The sequence below is a fragment of the Microcebus murinus genome, chromosome 6 (genome assembly GCF_040939455.1).
Source record: "Microcebus murinus isolate Inina chromosome 6, M.murinus_Inina_mat1.0, whole genome shotgun sequence".
Classification (NCBI taxonomy): domain Eukaryota; kingdom Metazoa; phylum Chordata; class Mammalia; order Primates; family Cheirogaleidae; genus Microcebus; species Microcebus murinus.
In genome coordinates, this window is record NC_134109.1 from 104,090,828 (window position 1) to 104,111,920 (window position 21,093).

General features: G+C 54.8%; 1 protein-coding gene across 1 annotated transcript in view; it reads left to right on the forward strand.

Annotated features, from left to right (window-relative positions):
• CORO2B (coronin 2B) overlaps nucleotides 1-21,093 on the forward strand; it is a 136,224-nt gene that overhangs the window by 53,694 nt on the left and 61,437 nt on the right. The window contains exon 2 of the mRNA XM_012768353.3: nucleotides 12,113-12,313. Coding sequence (XP_012623807.1) covers nucleotides 12,113-12,313 — 201 coding nt within the window. The remainder of the gene's footprint in view (nucleotides 1-12,112; nucleotides 12,314-21,093) is intronic.

Here is a 21,093-nt window from a genome sequence, read left to right on the forward strand (position 1 = left end):
TTAGAATTTTGGTCGAGCAGTGACAGTTCACAAAGCACGTTCGCACACGGAATCATTTCACTGGATCCTCACAGCTTCCTAGGAAAAAGGTGTGAGTTATGCCCATTTTACAGATGGAGAAACTGAGGCTTGGAGATGTCAAGGGATGTATGAGAGGTCACAGATCTAAAGCTTCGGGGAGCACCGTGCTGCTTGCAGCGCAGCTCAGGGGCCGAGGTCTGGCTCCAGCATCAGTAGCTTCAGCATCGCCCGGCAGTGCGTTAGGAATGCAGACTCCCAGGCTTCCCAAATCAGAAAGGGGGTGGGCTCGGCGAGTTGTAGCTTTTCGGGTCCCCCAGGTGATGGTGGTGCACACTCAAGTGTGAGCCGCAGGAACCCCCAGCTTTAACAAGCATGGGATCACCTGGGGAGCCTGTTAGTTGTAGGCTCTGATTCAGTCATGCCAGTACTGCTGGTCCGCAGCAGTGCCTGGAAAAGCGAAGATCCCAAACAGGAGTCACCTGGTGATGGGTTCGGTTAAATGCAGATTCCTGGCCGGCTCCCAGAGAGTGTGATTCTCCTGGCCTGCAGCGGTGACCGGAACCTGCATTTCCACACACACCTCAGGCGATCCCGCAGCAGGTGACATGGGGCTCACGCTCTGAGGTCCCTTCTCTGGAGCCTGTGCTCAGACCATCCAGCCTGGCCTCGTGTCCACACCCCTCCACGCTGGCCTCGAACCTCCCAGTGGATCTCCTGCCAGACTGTGGGCTCAGGGGTGCAAGCTGGAGGCATCTCTGAGCCAGCAGGGCTCTCAGTTCCTCAAAATAGGTCAGGAGTCTGGCACAGACCAGCCTCGGTGGCCGCAAATAGAAACCATGTGTTGGGCCTGCGCTTTGAGCTCCGCTGCCCCTCTCTTCCTGGCCAGAGGAACACACAGCTCAAAACCCCGGTGGGGGCTTCCCCGGGTGGGGCTGGGGCTGCTCTCCCCCTGCCTCCCCGACACTCCCGCTGGGTGCGCCTGCAGGGGCGCGGCGGCAGCACCAGTTCCTGCCACCCCCAGGCCGCAAGGCTTGCAGTGTGCACTGGTCGGCAGGAGACACTGCTGTGTGACCTTGGACAAGTCATTTCCTATCTCTGGCCTGTCTATAAAATGAGAGTGGATTTTAGTGGACCCCCAGGTCCTTTTCTGCTCTGGGGGCAGGCTATAGTTCCATGAAAGCCACCTTGTTTCAGAGTCACAAGGAGGAAAGATTGGGCCCGGAGGGAGGCAGACACTTCCTTTCCCTGTCTCTCTGCCCAGACTAGCCGCCGTGGGATCTGCCGTGTGGGTGCGGTGAGGGACAAGGTCTGGCTGGGAGCACCGAGAGGGCTTTTGGAGGCCTCGTGGGGCGGAGCTGGGGTTGCTCTTCCTTATCCCTAATCCCCGTCCCTTCACTCGTGCATTTAGTAAGCATTTATCAATACAGTGTTAAGCCCTGGAAAACATCAGCAAGGAGACGCAGTTCCGGCCTTCGGTAACATCCGTAGCATAGTAGAGGCCTTGGTGTCAGATCCGAGTTCAGGTCCCGGCTCCTCTGCTTACGTGACCTTGGACAAGCCCGGCCACATCTGGAAATGGGGAGAATAATCGTACCTACTTCTTGGGGTTATTTTAAGGATTACAGGATATAACGAACGAAAAATGCTTAGATTATAGTCAGCACTAAATACATGTTGGCTATTGTTATTAGTGTGGTGAGCTGGGAGGAAGGGGGGCTCAGCGTGGAACCTGGGGGCCTCAGGAAAGATTTCCAGCTCAGGGACCATCTTGGAGGAGGTGGGAGGCTCTCCCCAAGAGACCGAGGCAAAGGAGGCTGCAGCCTTCTCCTCATGTGTCTGGCCTCGTTCCGCACAGCTAAAGGTTGTAAGGATCCCGGGTAAAAGCCTGGTCCAGGAATAGGCTTGGTCTCTGGCTGGACTTGCGTTGGGTGCTGGGCAGGGGGCAGCATTGGTGGCCATGGGCTTGCATCCTCCCACCTGCAGACTGTGGAGAAGGCACCATCTGACCACTGCTGTCCCCGACTTTGATGCCCTGCCCGATAGCATGAGGGAGGCAGGAGGGAGCTGGGCAGCGGGGAGCAATTCCCAGTTCGTGGGTGAGAAGGATGCGGGGCTTGGCCAAGAGCCTCTGAGTTGGTGAGAGAGCTGGCCTGGAACCCAGGCATTCCGTGTTGGCTAGGGCAGAGAGGACAGTGGTGGGACTCCAGATGAGGGCCTTCCTTGGTCCCTGTGCACCCCACCCAGGAACTCCCAGATGTGGAGCTTCCATTTGAAACTTTTCTTCTAGGATGTGACTTTTAGGGGCCAACTGATGTCCTACCAGCACTGTCCAATAGAATGCTCTGCAGTGATGGAAATGTTCTGTAATCTCTGCTGTCCCATATGGTAGCCACTGGCCACATGTGGCCATTGAACACTTGAAATGTGGTTAGTCTAACTGCAGAACTGAACTTTTAGTTTAATTTTAATTATCCCAAATTTAAGTGGCCACATGTGGCTCGTAGCTACTGTATGGCACGGTGCAATTTTAGCCTACTCTTGGGTGCACAGACAAGAGCAGATATTCTCAAGCTTGGTGTCCGCAAACACATGCCTTCATAATATGCTCTCAGATGATTCTGATGCATAGCCAAGTCTGAGAATGACCAGGCCAGGAGTCTTGAAGATGCTAACTGTGGAAAATGGCAAAAACCATACAGTTCATCCATCTTCCCATCACCGATCTGTCTGTCTCTGTGGCCATGACCTCATTTTCTGTCATCTTATTTCCATTACTATTTAACTCTAGCCCAACTACACATTTAGTGATGTCACATTGGTACCTTGAAATTGGCCATAGTGGGAGTATTTACACCATGGAAATTGGCAAATGCTACAAACCAGGGCTCTGCCTCCCTCAGAGAGTTGGTCGTTAGACATGTACTACCACACCCTGCCCTAGACCCACTGCCAGGGACCTGCTCTGAGCATTTACTAGGCACCAAGCACAGTTTTAGGCACTGGGAACACAGCTGTGAATGAAAGGGACAGAATTCCAGACTCTCTTGGAGGTGACATTCCCATGGAAGAGAAGGACACAAAACTAGATAAGCAAATATGTAGTATTAATGTAATTGATCAAGACACGTACTTAGGGTGTGTGGGGAGAGTCTCATTGAGAGGTGACTTTTGAGAAAAGACCTGAAGAAGGTAAGAAAAGAAGGCAGGTGAGTACAGGGGGAGTGTCCATGAAGGAGGAACAGCATCATGTTGCGTGTAGGAATTGCATCTCAGGGGTTTGGGAACTCGTCCAAGGTCAGCCTGGGCGAGGTGGACCCAGGGTTCTCATGCTGGTTACCTGGCTGCAGAGCCCACTCTCATAACCATTGCAGTGCTCTGGCCTGAAGGCAGGACAGGGTCAATGAGTCAGCCCCCCTCGCCCTGCACCCCTGCCGACATGGGCTGTGTTGCAGGATGCAGAGAATTCAAAGGCTGACCCTCAAGGAACCGCCAGGATCCCTGGAGGCCCAAACCCAGTGGGTTCAGCAGTCTCAGAGCAAAGTAAGAGAGAAAATGTGTGGTCCAGCTTTTCTGTGCTGGGGATTTCTTGAATGGCCATGACATCGTCTCCATAGTCCTGGGAGCCAGTGAGAAGCTAGCATCCTGGGCTAGACCAGCAATGGCGAGCTAGGTGGTGGGTTTGTGAGAGAGAAGGAGGGTTCTGCCTGAGTGTCCCCAGGGAATTAGCTGAGCCAGCTGGAACGCAAGTTTCCACATCACGCCTGCCAGAGGTTCTCAAACTAGGTTCCGTGCAGCCCCAGGGTTCCACAGTACAGTCCCAGGGCCATTGTTTGAAGGTATTCTTAGCTTCCTTCTCGACTCTGATGAAAACAGCTCTAGTTTTGCCTGTTCTACATTTTGGAGTTCTGAGTAATATTTTATTTAGAGAAAGAGTTCTCTTGCTAAAAAGAATAAGACTATGCCCCTTCATTTTACAAAGGAGGAAACTGAAGCTTGGAGTCCACTGGGAATTGCTTCCCAGCCTGGCGAGCTTCTCAGCACTCTGGGCAGGTTCACTTCTGCTCTAGTCTGTAAACGTGCACTGTGTCCCTCCTGTGTGTCCAGCTGTCCTGGGCTTGGGAAAGCAGAGCTGGAGGAGGACCAGGTGCCCAAGTCTCACTCACAGAACCGGAGTGCTGTGGGCGGATGAGACGCAGCTGTTGGTAACCGTGTCTTCCATTCGTTGCAGTGTTGTGTGCACCATTCACGAAGCCCCTTTCTCCCGTGTTCTCGTGTTCCATCCCCATACAGATTCCAGGATCTAGTCGCAGTTGATACCACATTTCACGGAAGAGGACACTGAGCCTGGAGTAGAGAGGTGGCTTATCCCAGTTCACACGGCTAGTGACCAAACAAGACAGAAAATCCCAGTCCTTACCATTCGATCCAGTAATCCCACTACTGGGCATCTACCCAAAGGGCAAAAAGACATTCTATAAAAAAGACATCTGCACCCAAACGTTTATAGCAGCACAGTTCACAATTGCAAAGATGTGGAAACAACCCAAGTGCCCATCAATACATGGATAGATTAAAAAAATGTGGTATGTGTATACCATGGAGTACTACTCAGCCATAAAAAATGATAGACCACCTATTATATTATCTTGGATGGAGCTGGACCCCATCCTTCTAAGTGAAGTAGCACAAGAACGGAAAAGCAAACACCACATGTGCTCATCATTAAATTGGTACTAATTGATCAACACTAATATGCACATATGGGAAGTAACATTCATAGGGTGTTGGGCAGGTGGGAGGGGGGAAGGGGTGATGGGTAAATCCACACCTAATGAATGTGGTACAAGCTGTCTGGGGGATGGGCATGTTTGTCCGGTGGTGCAAAGGCAATTTATGTAACCAAACCATTCCTACCCTTGTAATACTCTGAAATAAAAAACAAAAATAAAAATATAACTAAATAAATAAATAACAGAAAATGTCAGTCTTTCTCTGATGTCCAGCAGCCACCAGGGCAGATCTGGAAGGTCTCCTGGGCTCCCCGCCAGGGGCTCCCTCCCCAGCCCTTTGATGTCCATGTAGCCACCAGCTCCCCTGTCACCTGAGCCAGAGACAAAGAAAAAAACCTGCCCTCATCTGTTTTTGTGTTGCAGTTAGAGAGCTAAATTTTAGTTGTATCATCATCTAGAAAACGTACCCACTGGCCACAATAAATCATTTTTGAGATCCAAGGAAAAGATACATTTGCTTTCATGTGGAGTGTACGTAGTGATTATCTCAGAAGAGAACAAAGTCAACCCTCCATTTCTTGAGAGGCTATAAGGGCCATTCAGCTGCAAAATGAATACTTCCTCCTTCCGGCCCTCCCCGCTCAGAGGGAGAGCAGGATGGCCCTGGGCCCAAGGAGGGGCTGCCAGGGAGCAGGCCCAGCAGCTGTGCACATCTGGAAGCCAGAGCCTCTGCCTCCCTCCTACTGATCCTCAGCTCAGCCCAGCCCAACCCTCACCCCGTCTCCTCCTGGTGGAGCTGCACCTCCCCGACTGAACACTTGGTTCTTTGAAGTCAGAGACTGTCTCTTACAGGAGGAGGGGAGAGAGGGTAGAACCGTGTCTGGCAAGCACCCATCCTGTGCCAGACACCTTGCCAGGCACTTTGCATTTGGTCTCTTCATTGTATCCAGTGAGCTGGGTGACATTATTCTCATTTTATAGTGAAGGAAATTGATACTCAGAGAGGTTGAGTAACTAGTCTAAAGTCACACAGGTAACCAGTGACAGAGCCAAGGTAGAAATCACTGGATTCTTTCTGATTCCTGAAATCCTTCCTACTGTATAGTTTCTTGACCCTTTTGTGTAGTGCTCAGTATTTGCGGAGCAAGTAGGGAGGGGTGAGATCGGATGGGGAGGCTGAAAGAGAAGTGTGTTGTGTTGGAAAGAGCAGTAGACTAAGAGTCAGAAGTTCTTGGCTGAAGTCCTAGCTCCACTGCTTTGAGAGATTGTGACTTTGGACAGGTCTCTTAAGCTCTCCGAGCCGCAAATGTGTTACACATACACCCCATATTGTTAATGGGATCGTAGCATCTGCCCAGCTCTGCCCACTGGCCGCAGGGCGGCCACACAAGGTGGCGTCTGGCAGTGTCAGAGCCACGCTTGGGCCTCTGGGTGGTTCCGCACCTGCGGTGCCTGGCCTTGGCCTCTCGCCATGCTGAGAGATTGCTCAACCAGGCTGGGGAGGCTCCTGCTAAAAGGCAGCGCTGGACCAGGCTTGGGGTAGGGCGGGGCTGTGCAGGGGCCGGGAGGGGTCGGATGGCCGGACAACTTACAATGTGGTAAATGTGGAGAGAGAAAACGTGTGCATCTAAAGCTTAAGTGGCCAAGTCAGCTCTGTGGGGAGGAGGTGGCACTCACCACGTGAGAGCTGTTGTCACTCAGGGTCACAGCAGCCCCGCTGGGGTGGGGGAGATGATAGAGGAGGAAAGCCCCCGCCTGGGTGGCAGAACCAGGAGGGTGCTGTCGGACCCCAGAGCCCCTCCCTGTTGTCATGTAATGTCTTTACTGAAGTGGAGGAACTCTGTTATAAATCTTGGGACTGGAAGGCCACCTAGTTTCATCCATTGACGCACACTGCCCTTGAGCAGAGATCATACACCTAAGACCTAAGTCTTGATCCCTTCCAGGGATGGGAAGCTCGCTACCCTTCAAGGCAGCTTCCTTTTCCATGTCAGGCAGCTCTAACCATTAAGAGACTCCTTCCTTTTAGAGAGCCCACATGTGTCCCGGTCTTGGGCTCATTGGTCCTGAGAGATTCAGGTAGACAGTGTGGCCTGCCCGCACTAGGAACAGCTGGGGGTGGGGGAGTCTACCAGAGTCTGGGTCGGGTTCTGGGGGTAAATGACATGGGGCCGGATGTCCAGGTCACCTTGTGGCTCCCCACCCCCCCACTGATTTTTTTTGAGGTCTGGGCAGCTCCTCCGGTTGCAGCCGTGGCATGGCGTCCTCCCGCCGGCCGAGCAGGGAGGAGGCCTTTCTTCTCCCTGCCCACACTCTCATGGGTCTGACCGCAGCATGAGGTCAGCCCCTGCGTAATGCGGGGTGGAAAGGTCAGACCTCCAGGGCCTGCAGACACCGGCTCTGGCCCAGCGTGTGCTGGTGCCTGACCGGGCCTCCCAGGCCCCCAGCCTCTGCCCACCACCCTGCAGAACAAACAAAGCCTTGGCACTGGCCAGCCGGCCACCTCACTGCCACCAGCCAGACCAGGAGCACACTCCCGCGTCCCCTCCGCCCTCTCCTCCCCTTTCTTATTCCCTACCAAAGCCAAGCCATTAATGATGAAGTCAATGCCATTAAAATAAAACATAGGTGGTGGGAGTGTTCTGGATTAAAGGAGGCAAAAGCAGCGAGATCACAACCAAATGCACGACATGAACCTTTCACTGAATCCTAGTTCAAAACACAAAACAGCTGTAAAGGACATTTGGGGGAAATTTCAATATGGACCGGACTTAGGTGGTGTTGAGGAGCTGTCCGTGTTCTTAGATGCGCTGACGGTGACGTGCTGAGGCAGGAGGTTGCCCCCCTTTGTAGCAAACGTGTGCTCAAGTAATAACAAATCAGGAGTCATGATCTCAGCAGGTTCCTTTCCAGTAAATCCGCGAGAGAAGAAAGAGAGGGGCGGGGGCGAGAGGGGCAGCAGGTGCTCAGGGAGGCGAGGTGTGCTTCCCAGGCTGGCAGGCGTCTGCACGCAGCCCAGCGCACAGACCCGCTCCGCGCCGCCTGCCGTGACAGCTGCAGGCCCGGGCATGGCGGAGCCATTGATTAGCAAAGCCCCTGACCTCCTTCCTCTGGCTGTTCCCCAGCCCCAGCAGGGAGAATCTCCATGGAGACCCAGCCCCAGCCACGGGGACAGCCCGCCCAGGCTCGCTGAGAGCAAGCCCTTGGAGAGACTCCGCACTGTGCCCAGGAAGCCGGCCTGCCTCGTGCTGGGGCCTGCCCAGGCCCACCCCAGGGGGCGTGCTCGCTGGAGAGCACACTGCTGGCCCCGAGCCTGAGGGCTGTGGCCCCCAGGACGCAGCATCCGGTTCAGAAATGCTAGCTGGGCTGCGGGGGCAAGGAGGAGATGGTAGGGAGTCCCTGGAGAAGAATGCCAGCGCCACCAGGAGCTTTGGCCATGAAGGTCCCTCTCCCCGTCTGCCCTGCGGACCGGGGAGGGCAGAGGCAGAGAGTGGGAGCAACAGAAGGAGCAGGGAAGGGAGAGGAAGGGGCAGGGTGGAGGGGAGGAGGTGAAGTCAGATGGGAAAACAGACACAGGGTGGTGGGCAGCTGAGGGCTCCCCGTGGGGGCCCTGGGGGAGCTGCCCATCAGGTCAGGTCAGTGTGCCCTGTCCCCTGTGCCGGTGAGTCACGGGCAGCTTGGCAGTGACTCCTCCGGAGCCCCTGGAGATGGTGGGGATTATCAGCCGCCTGCATATGGGAGCAGATGGAGGTGGCACAGAGAGGTTAGGTGGCTGGCCCAAGTCACACAGCTAAGCTGCAGCAGGGGCAGGACTTGCATCTAGGTCTGCTGTGTGGCTCCCAGTCTGGATCCTGGTGCCCTTCTCCTCAGATGCCCCCAGGCGACCCCTCAACGAAGTGAGCACTGGGAAGAGCACAGGGCCGGGCCACTCAGTCTGGAAACAGACCAGCCCCGGTGCCCAGCCACAACCCGTGATCCCTGCCCACAGACGTGGGCAGTGAAGTGGCTCCCTGAGCCTTGGGTTCTAGGGGAGGCTGAGCTGCACCCATCCGTCCCCCCACTAGGCTGGCTGCCTTCAAGCAGGGCCGGGCCTGCCACCGGGCCAGGTACCCAGCCGGTCTGCCCAAGCCTCCAGGACCCATCCAGGCTGCCCAGGAAAAGCACAGACGAGTCTTCAGTCCTGCTGGGGAGGTCTGGTGTCACTTCCTGCCATCAGGGTGGAGACCAGCCCCCACAAAGGAGAGCCTGGGACAGGGTCTAGGGCGGAGGGAGAGGTCAGAGGTGGGGCAGACCCTGATGGCTGAGGTTCAGCGGGCAGAGAAGAGAGAGGACATTCCAGGCTAGACCTGCACCAGCAAGGACCAGGAGGGTGGAAGGGGCAAGCTCAACATGTCCTTTCTCTTCCGTGGAAACCGTAGAATCTAGAATGTTCTGCCTGGAAGGGACGGCAATTTCCAGCATTCCCACCTTAGATTATACTTTTTCCAGGTCCACAAAGCACCCATACTATGTTGTTTCATACTGTATTTTTCTTTGAATCGATTCACTTTTTTTAAGTTAGCCTCATTAGCAATAGTGTCCGTGAAATATGGATTTGGCCTGCAAATCATATTTTTTCTAATGCACATTAAAATAAACATGTGACTCTTAAAATTAAAAGCTTCACCTCTGTCCCATGTAGAGGAACTTTGAGTGACTACCCGGGATCCCGCTCTGGGACTTGCTGATGACATCACGATGAGCAGGACGCCGCCCGGAGAGAGAAGGGGCTCTGCTGAGGTCACGTGTCAGCAGCGGCCCGCCAGGCTCCGGCCGGTGCCCCTGCCTGTCCAGCTTGACTGCGCCCCACAGTCCTGGGCAGAGCTCAGCAGGAGGGGCGGCAGGCAGGGAGGTAGGGGGGAGGGGGTGGGAGGATATGGGTGGAGGGCCTTGGGGGGAGGAGGCCGGGCAGAGGACAGGAGGCCGGGCAGAGGAGAGGAGGCCGGGCAGAGGAGAGGAGGCCGGGCAGAGGAGAGGAGGCCGGGCAGAGGACAGGAGGCCGGGCAGAGGAGAGGAGGCCGGGCAGAGGAGAGGAGGCCGGGCAGAGGACAGGAGGCCGGGCAGAGGAGAGGAGGCCGGGCAGAGGAGAGGAGGCCGGGCAGAGGAGAGGAGGCCGGGCAGAGGACAGGAGGCCGGGCAGAGGAGAGGAGGCCAGGCAGAGGAGAGGAGGCCGGGCAGAGGAGAGGAGGCCGGGCAGAGGAGAGGAGGCCGGGCAGAGGAGAGGAGGCCGGGCAGAGGACAGGAGGCCGGGCAGAGGAGAGGAGGCCGGGCAGAGGAGAGGAGGCCGGGCAGAGGAGAGGAGGCCGGGCAGAGGAGAGGAGGCCGGGCAGAGGACAGGAGGCCGGGCAGAGGACAGGAGGCCGGGCAGAGGAGAGGAGGCCGGGCAGAGGAGAGGAGGCCGGGCAGAGGACAGGAGGCCGGGCAGAGGACAGGAGGCCGGGCAGAGGACAGGAGGCCGGGCAGAGGAGAGGAGGCCGGGCAGAGGAGAGGAGGCCGGGCAGAGGACAGGAGGCCGGGCAGAGGAGAGGAGGCCGGGCAGAGGAGAGGAGGCCGGGCAGAGGAGAGGAGGCCGGGCAGAGGACAGGAGGCCGGGCAGAGGAGAGGAGGCCGGGCAGAGGAGAGGAGGCCGGGCAGAGGAGAGGAGGCCGGGCAGAGGAGAGGAGGCCGGGCAGAGGAGAGGAGGCCGGGCAGAGGACAGGAGGCCGGGCAGAGGAGAGGAGGCCGGGCAGAGGAGAGGAGGCCGGGCAGAGGAGAGGAGGCCGGGCAGAGGAGAGGAGGCCGGGCAGAGGACAGGAGGCCGGCGTTGGGGCCCAGAGAGCTGGAGGAGTTTTCCTTGGGATCCTCCTTGCTGGATTCTGGACTTCTCCCTCCAATAAAGAGGCCTTTGTGGCTTAGCTCCTGGCTTGATTTAAATCAAATGCAAAGTTTTGTGTTCAGACATATTCCCAGCGTTGGTTTCCTGAGCCTGTGGCGGTGTTTCCTCTTCTTTTTTCTCCCCAGGGAGATTTCAGTGAAGAAATTAGCTCGTCCCTTTATCGGTGGGAGACTTGGGGCACATCAGGAGATTTGGCAGGAAGGGATAAGGGCAAAGGCTGCTGGGCCAGAAGCATATTCATTCAAAAAGCATTTATTGAGCATTTATTTACTGTATGCCGTGTCCCAGGCCGGGCACTTGCGTGTGGCCCACGGTGCTTGGATGTGTGTCTGCTGGGAGCGCAGGCCCCTGGGGTCATGGCAGTGGCGCCCGTTTGCGGGTTCCCTGCAGGAGACACCGTCCCTCACAGAGCTGGCTCTGCTGAGGGCTGCCATGGGCCCCACGCACCCGCCGAGCGCGTCTGCGTCCCGCTGCGCCCGGCTCTGGGCCGGCGTGCCGTGCCGTGCCGTGCCGTGCTGTAGGTGCCAGTGAAGCATCTCATTGGCCGGTTGGAGCCTGTGTTGTCAGTAGCAGGAAGGGAGGGGGAGAACAGGGGCTCGCAACCCTCAGTGTGCTGCCCTGTCTTACCCAGGGGCAGGCAAGGAGATGGATCAAAATGCTCATTTCTGGGCCCCATCCCCAAAATATTGGATTCAGTAGGTTTGGACTGGGCTCAGCATTTCTAATAAATGCCATAGGAGGCTCAGAGACCTCCCCCACCCCAGGTGACTTTGATACAGGTGATCCGTGGGCCCCATGCTGATAAACTTTGCTCCAAAGGGTAGTCTGGCATAGGAAAGAGTCTCAGATTCCCAGTCAGAAGACCTGTGTTCATGGCCCTTCTCAGCTGTGTGGCCTTAGACAAGTCGCTTAACCTCTCTGTGCCAATTGATGATGACGATAGAGAAGCTATGGTGATGATACATAGGCTCAGGGATTTCTGAGGGTGCGCCTGTGGATTAGGAACTCTGGAGATCAGAGGAGGGGATGGCAGCGGGTGACGGGTTGCCTTGTACACAGAAGGACGTGTGCTCGTTCCTGCTGCCACTGTGGTTCTCGATCTCTGTGAACACCCAGCCACCGCCGCGCAGAGCGGAGCATAACTGCAGACCCTCAGGAGGCAGTCCGTCCATCCCTGTTGTGGGTTTGTTTTATCTGTCACATGGCACGTTCCCTCATGGGGAACGAGCCTTTTGGAAGGCGGGTTTGCGTGTGTGGAAGCCCACCCCGGTCTTTGCTCTCGCGGGGCTTTATCTAGCATGGCGGTGGGCACGCAGTGGGCCCTCACTTCTTGGAGGCTCCTTCCCCTCCCACGCTTCCTGCGGGCTGGCGCCAGGACCTGCGTCCCCAAGGCACCTTCCCTCCCGCAGTGCCCAGCCTGACCCTCGTCTGTCCTGGCCTCTCGCAGATGTCCTGGCGTCCGCAGTACCGAAGCTCCAAGTTCCGGAACGTCTACGGGAAGGTGGCCAACCGGGAGCACTGCTTCGACGGGATCCCCATCACCAAGAATGTGCACGACAACCACTTCTGCGCTGTCAACGCCCGCTTCCTGGCCATCGTCACCGAGAGCGCAGGGGGCGGCTCCTTCCTGGTCATCCCCCTGGAGCAGGTAGGCAGCCCTGCACCTCCCTCCCCAGCTGCAGCTCCAGGGCAGAGAGGAGACCTCCCAGGTCGCTGCTGGGCCTGTCTCGCTGCTTCTCCTGGCTTCTCCCTGGCCACCTTTGCCTTCCCCATGAAACACCTAGCGGCTGCACTTCCCTGGGGTTTTCCTGGGAGTCAACAGAACAAGCACAGGCCTGGGATCCAGGAGACCTGGGATCTCTTTCCAGACGTGCCCAAACGCATGCACGTGGGTTCCGTTACCTGAGGGACTGGAACAGCCTGGTCTCCAAGACCAGGTCTAGCCCCACAGTTCTGCCTCCTGGACCTCCCTTTGATTTGGAGGAGGAAGGGAGGAAGGCCCATTGAGCATCCACAAAAAATGGTACACTCGTTAAAAAACTGCTCTCCACCGAGAGACTGGAAATAACTTACCTTCCTTCTCATCCCCCACCTCCTATCTAAAGATTTCCCCCTTTCTGAGGCTGCTTTCATGAATATAGCAGATTAAATCTGCAAAGCCTAGACCATGAAATTTTTAAGCTGTAGCCATTCAGGCGGCGTCCCTGGGGCCCGTGGGAGGTCACGCGCCTCAGAGAGAGTGCTCGCTGTCAGTCCCACTTGTTTATGGCTGAGTTCCCCCTTCCTGGCCTGACTCATCCCCACTCCCAGCCTCGGCAAACCACTCGGGGGAGGAGGAGGTGCTTGTGGAAGGGAGCCTTGCTTCTCAAAACTCACTGTCAGCTGGTGGCGGAGGATGGATTTTTCCAGTCTCTCCTACCCGAAGTGGGGGAGCACATATTTGGAAAAGGCTCAGGCCAGACCCTCCTTTCCCCCAAAGGGAGCAGCTCTAAGGACAGAGCTGGACATGCAGACGGGTCCAAGGAGCATGCGCTTGGTGGCAGGAGGTGAGGACTCTGCCCTCTGCCAGCCTGTGACCTCGAGCATGTTGCTTCACCTCTCTGCCCCTTATTTTCCCGTGATGGCAAAACCAGGGTCGTACATCCTCCTCTGCCTATATCTCCCTTGTTGGCATGAGGTGGATGACAGACATGAACTCCTTGGGAACCACACGACATGTTAAAGATGTTTGATTACTTTCTTGGGCAAGTTGTCAGCGCTGCTGGTCGACCTGGCAAGGCCCATAGATGTTCTAACACATTCAGAAGGATCCTCGAGTGTAGCTTGCTCCCCTCCCGAGCCAGATGGCCAGGTCTCTGTCGCTCTGCTCCACTGGCCCAGTCCGCAGCAGGCCTGCAGGTCCCAGGAACAAGTGGGCTGGTCCTTGTTGAGACTCAAGCCTGTTGCCAGCACCCTGCCCTACTCCACTTTATGGCTTGCAAGGCTCAACACTCAATGCCTCACACGATAGCAGAAATTAATTCTAGATGGATTAAAGTTCTAAGCATTAAAAAAAGAAAAGAAAAGCTACAGTGTCTTAGAGGAAAATGGAGTGCATTTTTAAAATCATGCAATGAGGAAAGGCTTCCTAAGCAAGGTAAGAATCCTTAAAACCATTGAGAAAGTGATTAATAGACTACAATACCTTTTTTAAAAAAGATAAAGTTTCTGTATGGCAATGAGACACCTAAACAAAATGAAAAGGCAAGCCACATACTTGAGTACAATATTTGCAATATATAAAAGACAAAAGATTTGTGCCCGGAATATATAAAGAGTTCCAGAAAAATCAATAAGAAAAAGAAGCCAAAAGAAAAATGGACAAAAGATTTAAATAAGCAATTCACGGAAGGCAAAATGTATCTTTTCACCTACTGGTTGGAAAAGATTTAAACGAGCAATAATCTGGAGCGTTGCGGGAGGCGGGAGAGGTTGGTCGCTCAGCGGCACTCCTGGTGAGGTGTGAGGAAGGCCTCTCGGTGACGGCTCTTGCCATCCGGCCCCGGCGTCTGCAGGCCCGGCAGTTCCACTTTAGGCCTCCATCCTACAGAAGCATGCTCAAGTGTATACCAAAAAATGTTTGCAGCATTTTGTAGCTCTTGACTTTTTGTACAAACCTCAATTTTTATTATTTTCAACAGAAATAAAATTTCTCTGTCAAATTGCTTAAAAGTTCCTAAACTCTTCCTCTCAATTTCTGTAACAGCAACAGAGAGTTACTGTCGGTCACACTGGTCTAGATTATGATCCGATTTTGTAAACACTTCCTGGACGGCCGGGAAAAAAAGTACTCTTTGCCGAGTATGAGTCTCTCTCTATACAGGTGCGTGTGGTATGCGTGTGCTTGTATTTGATATGCACTTTCTCCAACGGTATTTGTTCACACTCTGCATACCTTTTGTTTAACCTGACTAATCACGGACTGCTAGTGATGACTCACATGACCAGTTGATTGCTCTTGTTTTCTCACTTCAAGGAGTTTTCATGTGACATGAGTACACGATGTGTGCAGCATTTCTGAAATAGTGCAAAGAAACAACCTGTAGGTCCATCAGTAAGGAAATGGTAAACAAGTTAAGGGACACCATACAGTCATTAAAACGGATGGATGGCGTCGAGCAGTTGCTCTCAAACTTTCAGTCTTAGGATCACTGTACACTCTTAGAAATCACTGAGGATCCCAAAAAACTTTTGTTTCTGTGGGTTATAGCTATAAATCATATTCAAAATAAAAATGAAGGAATTTTAAAGGTATATATTTACTAACTCAATAAAACTATTTCGTGTTCTCCTGAAAAACATATTTTTATGAAAAATAATTACATTTTAGAAAACAAAAATATTACCAAGAAGAATGGCATTATTTTACACTTTTGCAAATCTCTTTAACATCAGTCTGGCTGGATTGGCATGCCACACATCGTGCAGCCTCGGGCAAACTCCACTGTACACTCATTAGAGAATGAGAATGAAATGGCAAATACTGTCTCAATATTATTATGAAAATAGTTTAGACCTGATGGACTCCCTAGAAAGGTTGGGGATCTCCAGGAGTTCCCAGACAACACTTTGAAAACCGCTGATGCGGAGGACTATTTAATGAGGGAAAACTATTTATGATATGCTATTAAGTGAAAAAAATATGATATGATTAATCACATGGAAATATGATTAATCCCACGTAAAAATATCTGTCCATCTGCCTATCTCAAAGAGACTGAAAACATATAAGTACACCCAGTGTCACAAATGGTTCTCTTTGGCTAATGGGATCACCAGTGCTCTTTAATTATCTTTTTCTCCTTACCCATATTTTCTAAATTTTTTTGCAATGAACTCTCAACATTTGGTACTTTAGAAAAAAACAATAGAAGCCATTTGCCGACGTGATGCGGGAGCCCCTGAGGTTCCAAGGCCCTGCCGCCCAGAGAGGGGCTCCGTGCGGTGTGCTCGCCTGGACGCCCAGCCACTCACCTGCTGCCCTCCTGGTCAGAGGATGTCCTTATCGACCGCGAGCATGAGCCCTCTGTTACCTACGTTGCTGCTTCCTCCCAGAGTAACACATGACGTGAGCTCCCTGTAGAAAGTTCAAGCAAAACTCAAGTACCCAGAGCAAGGGCATGGGGGGCCGGGTCCTGACTGGGTGGGAGGGTGAGCTGAGAGGTTCATGTAGTTTGAGGCAGGACCCTGGTGTCTGAGGGCTATTGTGGAATAGGGACCTGCCCCCACAGAGTGCCAGCCTTTCCCTGCTGCGGGGGCCAAGGCTGTCCATCTGCCACCTGCTGCGGGGGGGCAGGGGAGGGAGGGCTGAGCCTGCAGGCATGGGACACCTGGCTGGTGCTGGGTGGGGGCAGAGGGAGGCAGGGCTGTCAGACAATCACAGTCAGGCCAAATTCAGAGCCCCCTCATTTATCCGGCCAGAGAGAGGGGCTGCTCCACGTTGGTCAATTTTCTAGGAAGGAGAAGGTTAAATTATTTTAGCTCCAGTCTCTTCTCCCCGCCCAAGTGTGATAGAAATCTCCCCCATATATATATATATATATATATATATATATATATATATCCCCTATATATTATTCAATACAAACACAGAGTAGGTTTTGGTCATTTCTTGGTGACTCCCAGTCGTTGCTGTCAGCGTTGGTTATGAGCTGTGTACGGATTATTGTCCTGAGCAACCTCTGCTGTGGTGGCACTTCTCTAAATTTTTTCCCCTCTACTGTCTGGCGTCCCTTCTCGTTCTTTTCTTGCTTCTCCTAGAGGTTTGGGCCAGCACAGAATAATAGCACTTCCCCGGGACCCCGGATCTCTGCCCTGAGACCTCGCCTTCCAAGGGAGGCTCAGAACCTCCCAGGGAGCTTTTCTCTCTTTGCTCAGTTTCCCCGCAAAGCCAGCTTGCTTGCCATCTAACCATTGTCCATGTCCACAACTGTAAACAACCACCACAGCGATGCTTTGCCTCCGTGCCACGCTCCCTCGGGCCAACAAACTCTGTCCTGGCCGCCCCTCTGAGCAGGCTGATAGCTCCATCCTTGGGGAGACTGAGGCCGCAGAGACAGGCATGCGCGGTTTTGCAGAGCTGGACCCCAGGCCAGCCCTCTTATTTCCAAATCCACTATTCTTTCCACTGCCCCTGAGGCTGGCGAGCAGATCAGTGCTGACTGGCTGGCAGATCTGGAAGGAGTGGGTTTGTCTTCCCCGGGGCTGTTGTTCCGGCTGCTGCTGTGAAGGCCAGAGCCTGTTTTTCCCTAGTTAGCATTCAGCTGCCAGCTCCCTAGAGTGGAATGTTAAGCTGCAGATGGGGGAGCAATCAGCACCCTGATTGCCTGGCACAGCTGGAGGGGCCTTATGAATATTCCAGAGACCAGGCACCGTGCCCAGCGGCCTGATTAACCACTGAGCCTCCCAACGTGCACCCACGAGGCTGCTGCCACCTCTACATCCAGGCCACCAAAAGACCAGGACTGGAAATAGACCTACCTGGTACCCCAACCTCTCTACCTGGTACCCCAACGGGCACCTGGTAGAAAGAAAAGAAACCTGGCCTGGATCTGAGGAATCTGGCTTTTCCCTATAGCCCAGCCGTTCTCAGCACTGGCTGTATACCAGGTCTCCGAGAGTGGGGTACACTCTTCTCCCCTACCCCGGTCATTGTGGCCTGGGGAGCTTTCGAAGGTCTAAAATGCCTGCTCTTTTTGAATCTCATCTCAAGTTCCATGATGAAAGTACAATTATTCTCCCCATTTTACAACAGAGGCTCAGAGAAGTAAAGTGATTTCTTCAAGACTGCACAGCACAAAGTAACAGAGTCAGAAGTTAAATCCAGGGCTCTCCCAGCTGCATGCCTGCCCACCTAACAGAGGGTTAGAGAAGAGCATTTCCATAGATGTTCCTTGTATTATTAGTACTGCCATTCAGATGACTTCAAGGATTTCCTTGAGCATTAATTCAACCAGTACTTTACCCCTCTGGTGTGCCGACACCACCCGTGTCCAGCTCTTCTGGAAGCCAGGAGAGTGGGTGTTCCAACCTCCATGCAAGTGCAGCAGATCTTGGGGAAGCTTCTTCTCTGAAGGAAAGGAGCAACAATTCCAGTTGGCAAGGAGAGGCTGGGGAGGGGTCCTGGAGCAGGGACCAGACAAGATAGCACCATTCCTGCAGTCAGGGGGCAAGCACTGTGCCTCCAGCACCAGGCCAGGCACCGTGGACCCAGGTAACCTCAGGCCTAGTGTCCAGGAGGCCCCAGGATCATGCTCATGTCTTGCTCAAGGAACCAACTCCAGGTGGGGTTGGCGGAGCTTTTGAACATGTCCGTGTTATGTGTTCCCTGCCAGCAGTTAAAAATGACAGGGCACCATTGCTTCTTTAGAAACTGGGATTGATCATTTATGCTCAGCTTTGGCTGCATATAATGAAGTTAACTAGTAACTTCACCTTAACGCAGCTGCTCAGTTCTGGGATTGGGGTCTGCAGGTGGGGGTCACTCCTGCAGCCTCCCCCCTCCAGCACTGCCCAGTCTCAACCTGGTGGCAGACATTCCCCTGGGTCTCCAGGGCTGGCCAATGCATCCTCCTCCTTCTCCCCACTCGGTGTGGTCTCCTCTTGCTTCTCTGGTCTTTGAGGGGGGAGGCCTAACCAAGGCTGGCCAGTGACCCCAGTTCTCCCGGGCCCTGCAGGGGTGGGTGGTGGAGATGGGCAGAGACAAGAATGGGAGCAGAACTCCACGCGGCGTCTCAGCGAGGAGAGCAGAACAGGGTGGTGGCTAAAGAGCTCAGGCACTGGAAACAGACAGACCTCGCTTGACTCTGCCTTGCCACTCAGGTGCTGTGTGACCTCGGGTGAGTCACTTAACCTTCCTGTGCCCCAGCTTTCCTTTCTGCAAAATGATGGGGTTGGGCCATGTAATCTCTAGGACTCATTTTAGCTTTCACATTCTGTTCCCTTCTGACAACCTTTTATTCAAATGCGTCCTCGCCAGCGTGCTGGCAGACAGTGTGCGGAATACAAGACTGGCTTCTCCTCCCGCAAGGCCATCGCAAGCGGTGTCAGCTCGGTGACGCACCCACCTGGAGGCATTTGTGCCTGTTGCTGTCGGAGCACTTGCCACCCGCTTCCTTATTTTCTAGGTGGTTAGTCCTTCCATCCATAAATCCAGCCACCCACGCACCCAGCCCTCCAGCCAGCGGGTGGGTACTGAACACCTGCTGTGTTTCAGTCACACTTCCCGGGCCAGGGCTGCAACAGTGAACAGGACCAAGCCCCTGCCCGCATGGCGTTCACAGTGCGCTTAGCTGCCCCTCCTGGGCTGACAGCCCCGGGAGGCGGGGACCTTGTCTGGCTGCAGGGGCCGGCTCACAGTGGGTCCTCAGCAAGGGGGACCCGGAGACGGGTGCCCCATCTCCCCCAGCCGGGGTTTCCTCTTCACTGGTCCTGGCTGCCCCTCCCTACCAGGCCCCAGGGAGAATGTGGTGCCCCCAGGGGCCGCCCAGACTGAAGGGGGCTGCATCCTCCCCTTAAAGCCCCTAGGACAGTACGGCCTGACCCAGCTGGGCTCCCTCGGGAAGCCAGTTGGTGGAACAAGGAGCTCCATGGCTCACAGCCTAGTATTAAAAGAAGAGGGGCAAAGGTGCCCAGCCCAGTGCTGAGGACTGTAATAACGTCAGACTTCCTTGCTCACCCAAAGCCTTCGCTCCCATCCCAGATTTCTGTATCGCCCCATCACTCCCCCAGGATCAGCACTGAGCTCTCAAACCTTCTCTCCCCCATGAAAAATCCAGACTCTTCAGTAGGGCTCCCCTCAGCGGTGAGGTCTCCCCCTCTCTGGGGAAATTCAGAGAGCCTTTTCCAAATCCATTTTCCAGATCTTTCCTCAATTGCTCTTTGTTCTTCTTGCTGCCTTCTGCTTGGTGCAATTTGCATCTCAAAGCCCATGACAGCCTGAAGTACAGTAAGTGACTCGGGAAAGGGAGGAGAGTTGTGCTCTGAAAGAGAGCGAAGTTGCAACTTCGTTCCATTTGTCTGAGGCCTGAGATTGACAGCCTGGCTTTGTGTTTTCCCTTTTTTGGAAGAATGGCTGCTTATTTTGAGAAAAGCGAAGGCAAACCCTCCAGCAGAAATTGAAGCATTGCTTTCTTGTTTTATTTCAAGGTCATGGGACGGGAGTTCTCCGGGTTTGGGGCCAGGGGCCCAGAGATACAGCCTGGCTGGTGGGTAGAAGGGGAGGTGAAGGAATCCATCCTTATGCCTCAGGCCAGGGCCTCCAGACAGTGAGGCCAGAAACGATAATTCCTGGGCCCAGGACCCTGTGAACTCTGGCCATGTCCCCAACTCTGCCCCGGGCACCAGCCTGGCCTCCAGAGCAGGGTGCCAGTCTGCTCCATCTGCTCCCTGTGTTCCTTCTACAGCCTGAGCCTCCCATTCCTTCGGAAATGAAGCTCCATCCCTTAGCTGGGAAGCCTTGGAATCTAATTTGCCTGTGCCTCGGCTTCCCTATTTGTGAGATAATAATGGTACTTGTTTCTCGGGTGCTGCATAAAGCACTTACTTAGCACATAGTACGTGCTCACTAAGTGGGAGCCACGTGGATGCCCAGTTCTTTGCCCACTCCCCTGCCTTCCCAGTCCCAGCAGCAGCCCGTGAGCTTTGGTGGGCTTTGGAGCCTGCAGCCGGCTAGGGGGAGGCTTGTCTTCGGCCTTCCTGCTGCTGTCTCCGTTGTCTGGTACAGTCCCTGCATATCCCTGGCCCTGAGCGCTCGCCCTGCCTACCCACAGTATAGTCATTTGTGCCTGAGAGGGGATAGGGCAGTGATGAGGGGTCTCCAGGGAGGCCGGAGTGGTGTGTCTGTGCCAGGCTGCACAGACTGGGGCGCGCTCCCCCTGGGGCGGGGAGAGAGGCCTGGGTCTGCGCTGGAGCCGGGTGGGGCCGCCCCAGTCGGCCTGCCCGCGTGTCCGGAGTGGGCTGTCTGCCAGGGCTAGATGAGGTAATGCACATAGGGGTTTTGCCACAGCGGCTGGCATACAGCAAGTGCTCAATAAACCCGAGCTACGTTGCTTCTGTCATTGTTACTACAGTAAGTTCCAGGCTGGGGGGAGGAAGAGGGTGCTGGGGTTGGGGACGGGGTCTGTGGGGTCCCGCTGGCTCAGATCCGGGCACACGCCCACGCGCACGGAGGGGGCCTGAGTTGGAGCGCCTGTGCCCCGAGCTGGCCTGGGCCGAGCGGTCCTCGCAGTCCATGCCCCTCCCCGGCCCGCCTTCCCCGTGCCCCACTCCCAGCCGCATACTGACACGAGGCCAGAGCGGAGGGGACTCCCGCGATCGCGTGACCCCAGCCCAGCACTCTGTTGTGCCCACAACACGTCCCGGCCCCGAGGCGGAGAAGTGTCTTACCCC